Source organism: Argiope bruennichi, chromosome 3 (genome assembly GCF_947563725.1).
Source record: "Argiope bruennichi chromosome 3, qqArgBrue1.1, whole genome shotgun sequence".
Classification (NCBI taxonomy): domain Eukaryota; kingdom Metazoa; phylum Arthropoda; class Arachnida; order Araneae; family Araneidae; genus Argiope; species Argiope bruennichi.
In genome coordinates, this window is record NC_079153.1 from 121,494,325 (window position 1) to 121,503,513 (window position 9,189).

A 9,189-nucleotide genomic window follows, 5' to 3' on the forward strand; every position below is an offset into this window, starting at 1 on the left:
AAACTCTTTTTATCCAATTGAATTGTCAGAAAATTAAATTTTTGACAGTTTTAGAGTTTAGATTAGAATAGTAATTGGGAAGTTTCGTTATTTTAAAGTTGAATTCATCCCTTTTATCGTATATACCAACTATTGTTTTATGATTAGCAATTTTGATTTTTAAATCCAGAAAGGTAGTTTCATGTTGATTTTTATTTGTTTCTGTTAGAATTAAATCTTTTGAATAGCAATTAGTCACAATGTTGGTATCATCTTAGTTTATCAAAAGTAAGTCATCAATATATCTCCAACCTTTTATCAAATTATGTTTAATTTTTTTTTTCATAGTAATGTAGTATAAATAGTTTCCGAAATAATTTGGATTATTTCGGAAATAGATTTTAATTTCATATTGCTTATATTTTTGATTATATATATATATATATATTATTTTGTAAACCTGGTATTTATATATATATATATATATATATATATATATATATATATATATATATATATATATATATATATATATATATATATATTTCTGCACAGAGTTCTCATATGATTTTCTGAGTGAAATTCCTTGTTATAAAATAGTTTTTTTTCTCGTAAATTATTATGCTGATCAATCTCCTCTTTTTTTTTTTTCTTTTTTCTTTTTTTTTTTTTTTCTTTTTCCCCAACAGTGTTAGTTGGGATAAAATTGCTTTGTATGTGATGTGGAAGAAAGTTCCTCCCAACAGATTAGTCGAAGCAATACATTGCAGTATTGTAGCTTTGTGCCGTGCAGATCCATCATTTGTAAGTTTCTTGTCACAACATTATACCATGATTATGTTAACTTTAGGAAAATTTTTAACACATGTACTTTATTGAGAGCATTTTTCTATAGATTTTGAAAAGTGAGAATCCTGAACTTCCTATGACATTGTCTGATGAACCTGTTTGTCAGTGCTTAGGTTTTGGTAAGATTTTATTTTTAAAAATCATTTTCTATTCTGAAAGTAAAATAAAGTGTGCTAGTTTCTCTGTTGATGTAAATAACATGAAAATAATTTTAATAAATCAGGGGCAATATTTTTATTAATAATTTAAAGATAAAAATTTCATTAAATTGCTTAAAAGAAAAATATAGTGTACATCTATTTTGTATGTAATAGTTGTACTGTGAAACTTACAGTCAAAAAATATAATCCACGACTGACATTAAATTTTTTTTAGAAATTTTTATTGTTTTTTTCACTTTTTAAGAACTTTTTTTCACTTTAAGAACTTTCACTTTGTACAGAATTACTGTTTTCAAATTAAGAACCTTAAATACTATTGATTCATGATCACAAAAGACTGATAGGACTTAGATGTTTTTATAAGAGGGGTTGAACATTCACGGAGGGCACAAATTTTTGTTTTATTTAATAAAAATAGTTCAGGATTAAAAAAAAGTACTTTTTTCAGTTTTGATTCAATTTATTTAAATTAATTTCAAATTATAGATAGCATGTTAATTAAAAATTCATGGACTTACAAATTTGTATAAAAGCCTTAAAACTAATTACGCTCTATTTCTTATAGAATTATGAAGTAAAACCCATGTTATTTAAATTATTGATATAATGAATTTGTTAAGTAATTTTTTCTAATTTTTAAATGATTTTTTATTATATATATTTTTATGTGCAATATTATTATAAATTTTTGTTTTGTTAAAGGTTTAGTGATAGCCTCAGATGAGACAAATCGTTTATTTTATGTTGTCACTCCTTTGCCACTTCATGAGTTAAAGAATGTGAATGCTCTTATCAAAGGAGATGTCATGATTCCTGAGGAGTTGATTCTTAAACAGGTTAATACTCTGTTTTATATCTTTTTTTTTTTGTATTTATAGAATTGATTTTTGTTAATTTAAATGTGTGATGTTAATTAAATTGCAAAATTTAATGATCTAACGATGGTAAATTGCATGCTATTTTCAGTCTAATAAACTTTTTAACAATAAACAAATATTTAACAAAGAATAAAGCTTAAAAATGTAGCTAATAATAATTCTGTTTAAAAGTTTCAATTTGTTGTTTCTTATAAATAAAAATTTTTTATATTGATGTATTTCTACATAAAATCTAAAAAAGCAGTATTATTAAAAAGAAATATAATATACTTTAAAAAAATTTATATTTAAAGTATTTTTGATTTGAATATACTAATGATTTTAGTTTTTGTAATTTTACATTGAAACAAAATAATTATTTTGCACTATTTATTTTCTAACTTGTTTTGTGTTTAGTTTATCATCTGAAATAAATATGGTGATTTTGAATTGAATATATGATTTTAAATTTTTCATATGATGAATGAAAATCCAACAAACATCTAGATTTCAAAATTACCACCAAAAATACTGATATTATCTGTATAAGCAAATATCATATGGGAAGTAACAGATTGCTGTATCATATTTTATTCATTTTGAGCAGGAGAAGAAATGAAACTGATGCAACTCAAAATTATATGGGAAAAAAAGTTCAGTTCTAATAATTTCTATAAATGGAAACTTATTAGAAGAATAATGTTAGGATTAAATCTTTAACAATGGATGTTAAAATATGGAGAATGTAAAAGGCTTCACAATTTTACATTATTTATAAAAAGCATTATCAAGAGATGGTTAAAAAAGTTTTTAAAAAGGAACATTTAAGGATTGCTTTCTCTGATGAGGGAAAAATGAATCTAGACTAATTTTAGTATGATTATTTTTTTTATTTGTATTTTTGTGCTTGGGTGTAAATTGATCTTTCTTTTAAAAAATTATATTCAGGAAAACAAATAATGTTTTATAATAAAATAATTTCTAATTTTATTCAGTTTTAATTTTTTTTTTTTTTTTTTTTTTTTTTTTTTTTTTTGCATTTGAATTTTGAAAAAAATCAGTTAAACGCTTCTTCAATTTTTTTTAACTTCTCTTTACTTTCTTGCTTTAACATATTTCATTTCCAGAAGTGGCAAATTTTGAATATCTTAATGAGATTTGAATTCAATAAATTTAAATAAGACATTTTTTCTGAATAAAAATTATTTTAGTTTAAAAATGAATGTCATAATTCAATATTCAAAATTTTACTTATAAAAATTTTAATAATAGTGGCTAAATATATTCTACTTGCAGAATTTGTATGGCATTGTTTCAGCATGATGAATATTAGCAAAATCAAAACCAAAAAAAACATAAAATAAAGTTTTAAAAAATTGCGATTTTACAGGTTTATGACAATGTCTTAAACTTAAATCACTTAAAAAATTAATGATGATGAAAATTGAAATAAATGATTAAAAATGAAGGCACTTTATTAAAGAAAGAAAGATAAAGACAATAAAATCAGAAAATTTGTGGTGAGCAATGTTGTTAGAACTTAAATTATATAAAAATACCAAGAAGTTATTTAACACCTTGCTTGATTCACTATTTTGCCATACATTCATGTTGTCTACTAATAATAAGAAACTTTAACTGATTAGTTGATAATTATTTGATACTAGAAAAACTATGAATTGTTTATCATCATTTAATAAAAACTAAATCTTAATTATTAGACTTAAAATTTTTTGATAGCAGAGAGTTAAATATGTAAACATCAGATAAAAATTATATAATTGTAAAAATGGAATTAAAATTAGGTATGATTTAAGAATAAAGTTCATGATTTCTTGTCAAGTATGAAAAAAGATTTCCATGAAATTCTCAAATTGCAAATAATGAACATGTCTGAAACTTCTGTAACTATGTGCATGATACGATACATTTCTCAGGCATGAACGTTCAATCTGCGGAAGTAGTGTGATGGTGTTTAGTCTATTCTACTTGTTTATTGAATGGTTTGTTTATTATTTGAGAGACTGTCAGCTTATTCAAAGTAGATTGGAGAATTTTTTTAAGGTAATGAGCTTTGCAAAATTCATATTTAATATGATTTGGGTGGGGGGGAATCGTGATTTTGGTGAATAAGTTCATCAAAATCCATTTGTTGTGTACTGCTCACTTTGTAAAAAGATAATAAGCCTAAGTAATATGGGAAAACAGGCACTTACTAGTCATGTCAATGTCAAAAGAAAAAAAAACATACAAGACTGCCTGCCTGATCAAAAGAATCATCATTGATGTTATATTTAGTATCTATAAGAAATATAGGAAAAAATTACATCAAATCTGAAAACATCAAATTTATTGTCCTAAAATGAACTGATTTCAAACTTTTTATTTCAAGAACAATAATCTAAAGCTGAATTTTTGTGGGCAGTAAGACTTGTTGCATCACATTCTCCCTTTAATGCATTCAATGATATATCGGAAATATTTTCACATATGTCCACTGAAAGTGAAATAATTTAAAAATATATGTTGGGTTCTACAAAAATGTCGCACCTTATTTGTTACGAATTAGGTCTATTAGTTCAATGAAACTGATGGCTGAAAAATCTGCAGAAATTGATGCCCAAATTCTTGAATCAGCAAAAATGAATAAATAATAATAATGATAAAAACCTTGCTTAGTAATGTTTTCTGTTACGTGACCATTAAATAATTTCTGTCATGATAACAAAAATATTTTGGGATTTTATTTCGCCTGAGTTCTTAATTTTGTGTGATTTACAATTAAAGAGTATGAGAAATAATATATTTCCCCTTAATATATAAATTTTATCTTGCTATATCCTAGATAATGAATAAAAATAGTTTTTTTTTCCCCTCTTGTATGTAAATATAAACCTTCTTTTAATATGCTATTATTTTGAATAATATTTAATGGTTGCATCCTTTCCTTGATTTTTCCACACCTTAAAATCATATTGCTTTATAAATGGCACATGAGTGCTATTTTTACTTTTCCTTTTATCTTGAATATATGCACCAATTAGAATTGAAATCTTCTGGTAGCAGAGGGTTAAATATGTAAAAATTAGATATAAAAATTATATAATTCTAAAAATATGTAAATGTTTAAAAATTTATACTAAAAATGGAAGGAAAATTGGGTATGATTTCAAAATAAAATCAGTTTCTTACCAATCATACCAGAATAGTGCTAATAATCTATTAATACCCAGATGTTCGTTATTTGGGATACTCACAAAAATTGCAATAAAAAAATTTAAGATTGCTTTACAAATTACCACATTTGGTGAAATAACCATATTTGGAGTCCAAAGATTCAACTTTGGTGGAGAGACGTTATTCTTAATTCAAGTTCCAAATTACTTACATCAATTGGGAATCAGTTAATACGCTTTTATTTTAAGTAACATTGCTTACTTCTCTTCATTTTCCTCTGATAAAATTTAGAGGGACTATTATTATTATTCTATTACATGCAAGTGCTGTTCACATATATTATCGTATATCATGTATGTATATTATTTCCTCTTATATCATTTATATATACAGAGAAAACACAAGGAATTATTTTCCAGATTTAAGTAGCACCATCATAGATGTTACTTATGTTAGCTGTAATTTAATTTATTTATAATAGTGTTCCTTTTTTGGCAAAATGAGAGACCTTTGATTTTGTAGATTTAAATCAAATTCAGGTAGGGATGACAACATCTGAACATTCTGCCATTGAAAGATGACCTATAATGTTAAATTTACCATATATCAGATCAACATACAAGAAACTTAGTGGAAAGAGATTTGGAAACTTTGGACTGTCCAAAACTGAAACTGTAGATCATAATAGCTCCATAGTTAGTTGCAATGCACTGAGGACAGATTGAGTGCTATTGAAGAAAACAGATTTGTAATTCCTTTGACTTGCAAAAAATAATAATAATGTAAAGATCTAACATTAGGGAATATTTTGAGATTCTGTATTATCATGATTTAATGGGAACTTTACAACCAGAAAAATTCATAATGGCATCTCTTAAAAATCATTATATGCAACCAAGAAGTAGATTTTCGGAACAGTATCTGCATATGTAACTTCACTATCATGTAATATAAAGCAATTTGTGGTTGTAGTTTACTTATATACTAATTTAGAATTCAACTTAATTAAACTTTAAGTAGCTGATTCTTATTCAATTTTACTTGTTAAGCAGTGTGTAAATAAAAAAAAATAAAAAAAAAAAAACCTTAAATGTTCTTGATATTAAAATTTTTATTTAACTTAGCCAAATTTTGAACTACTGCCTTCAAAAGATTTAATATAAAAATATGCATATGTCCATTAATAATTAACGCTGAGAGAAACTTCAGAGAGAAAAGATTTGGGTAAATTTTTCATAAGCATGTTATATCTTTTTAAGACATTGAAATAATGGTTTAATTTTAAAATTTTATTTTCTGAAGAAAACGATGGCATTAGATCATACAGGAAGCATTGAAAATTATCCTTGAATTGCTTTTTATTTTTAACATTAAATTGGAATTCCATTTAGATTCTTGTAAACTCCCTCCCTATGTTTAAAAAGAATTGCATGCCATTTTTAGCATATAAATAATGCAGAATATTTAAAGTGAATTAAAATATGATTGACTTATTAACATTCCAACTGAGTATTGATTTCCACACAATTGTGTTCACATCTACACAATTCAATTATTATTGAATTGTGCTGAATTACATTCCACTAATAAAGCATTAAATATATATAATAATTAGTTTGATTTTAAAAGTGTCTGTATTAAATTGTATGTGTTGAATTTAAATAGTGATTTAAAACTTTGAATGAAAGGGTCAATTACATATTTTGTATTGAATACTTATAATTTAATTGCAAATAAAACATGTAATGATAATAAAAGGAAAGTCTTTTCAGAAAATATTCACAAAACTTTGATGAGGGAAAATACAATTTAGATTTAGAATCCTTAATAAGCTTAATACAAATAAAGAGTTTACCAAATCATTAGAATATATGTATATGGAATAAATGAAATATTGCATATATTTCTTTTTATTTCATTTATAAATATCATTTTTAAAGGGGAATTTACTTATCTATTGATTTTTCTTTGCTTCCTTTCATATAAAATCTGGTATTTCAAGATGCAGATTTCATACAAACTCCAAGGTCTGCTTCTATTTTTGCAGAACCTTTTTTAGTTTAGAAAATTATTTGACATTGATATAGTGGGAAAAAAATTGTGTTCTCTATTTTGGGTAGCTTAAAATAAAGCTACTCAAAATAGATTAAAAACTTTATTTTTAAAAAAATTCCTCAACGAGTGAATTTACATAAAAACATTTGAATGACTTATTTTGAAGGAATTAACTAATTTTCATTTGCTGTAATGAAAAGTCAAACATTTTAGCTCAGCATAAAGTAAATAGTATTGTTAAATGGCATATGAGTAATTTTTGTAATGCTACTATGCAGTGAGATAAATCATTCATTTAAAAGTTATATCTGTAAAAAGTATAAATTTATCTTGAGTAATTGAGCTAATTGTATAATAGAAAAATATGCATCGCTCAGTTCTCTCTCTCTCTCTCTCTCTTTTTTCATTTGGCCATTTTTTACTTATTACTTTATTTATGCAAAATAATTATTCTACTTAATTGTTGGTTTTCAGTGGGACATTTGAATTGAAATTTAGCTTTAATTTTTGCTTATGCAAATTAAAGAAATTATTTATCTATAACATTTAGTTTCAAAATTTCTATTACCCAATTTATCTGAGCAGCAACAAAAAAATTTTGTTCGAAATGTTTCTTTACATGTTTGCTGATAAAATCAAAATTTCTGTGATACTGTGCTGCCATTGAATAAAAAACAGCATTGACATAATTGTATTTTTAGGGTTAGTTTTAAATTTTAGCAGTTTAAAAACTTTAATTTTTACATTCTTTAAAAAATAGAAAAAAAGCTTCAAAAGCTATATTATACTTAAATATAGTTATAAAAACATGAGAATCATGTTTATTAAACAAAAAGAAACTGTAAAGGACCATCATTCATGTGAAATCTTGTTTTAAATTTAGAAATGAAATTATTATTTTATTGCTATAATTCCATTTGGTAATTAAAGATATTTTTCAACAACGAAAAAATAATTTAATCTGGATGTACATTTACTAAGAATAATTTAAAAGAATTTTTGTGGTAAAGATTTTCACAATGACAGTAAAGGTGCTTAATGTATTCTTTTTTTTAAATCCCCATGAGATTTGAATAATACATTATTCCTTAATGTAAAGTAATTTAATAAATTTTCTTTTCAGGATATAAAGAATGTGGCATTGCCATTCACTTATAGCTCAAAAAATGCTAAAATTCTGGGACTTAAGGTTATTCCTAAAAGAGCCTTTCGAAATGCAGTGACTCCTGTCAAAAAATAAGATTTTTAGAAATTGAAGCTGTATTTTACTGATGTGGAATCATTGAAGATTTTTCATTCATCTTTTCTATTAAAATATCCATTGTGTGCTTAAATTTGATTGTCATCGTTTTTTTTAAATTATATATAAGATTGTTTTTCTAGCATTTGTTTTGTATGAATTGTTTCATTAAAACTCTTATTCACTTTAATGAAGTTGTTTTATTTTTATGCTTTAAAATAAATTTTAACTATTTTAGCCTTCTGTGATTTGTCTGCTTTAATATGTAAAAAATATTCTTCATAATTTAATTTTTCATAATTTTTTAATATCATTGATTGTACAATTTTTACAAATATTAATGCAAAAGTTGCATTTTGAATTATATAATTGTGCCCACAGAATAGTTTTTAAAATATATTTTGTCAATAGTTTGTTACTGTAAATTTCTCCCCTCTGTAAAGTTTAACAGAATGAACTACAAAATTTTATTAAATATGAACAAAGGATATTTAAATGCAAAACATTATAGTTATAAACTTGCACATTCTATCCATGTGATTTTACATATAGTAAAGCATCATTTATATGTCATACAAGAGACTAATAGGAAACACTGTATAACAAAATTGCACATACTTGAATTTTTAATCAACAACCTTGATTGTTACAAATTTAATTTTACTGAAGCAAATTTATATAAAAGGAAAGAATTTAAAGATTTTAAAGTAATACTTATCTACATAATATAGAAAATTGTATTGTATTGTTATTACAATGAGAAAAATCGAATCTTTATTATGTAACTTGAATACCAGTTATACATTTCTTATATTTGTGATTTATGTGCATACAAGTAGACATACATTAAAAAAAAATCTTTGATTGTGAA

General features: G+C 24.1%; 1 protein-coding gene across 2 annotated transcripts in view; it reads left to right on the forward strand.

Moving 5' to 3' along the window:
- Positions 1–8,508, forward strand: part of LOC129962569 (polynucleotide 5'-hydroxyl-kinase nol9-like) — a 51,097-nt gene extending 42,589 nt beyond the window's left edge. For both annotated transcript variants that reach the window (XM_056076336.1, XM_056076335.1), the window contains exons 11-14: positions 669–783; positions 875–947; positions 1,692–1,825; positions 8,202–8,508. In XM_056076336.1, the coding sequence (XP_055932311.1) occupies positions 669–783; positions 875–947; positions 1,692–1,825; positions 8,202–8,318 (439 nt within the window). In that variant the 3' untranslated portion in view covers positions 8,319–8,508. The remainder of the gene's footprint in view (positions 1–668; positions 784–874; positions 948–1,691; positions 1,826–8,201) is intronic.
- Positions 8,509–9,189: the final 681 nt, after the last annotated feature.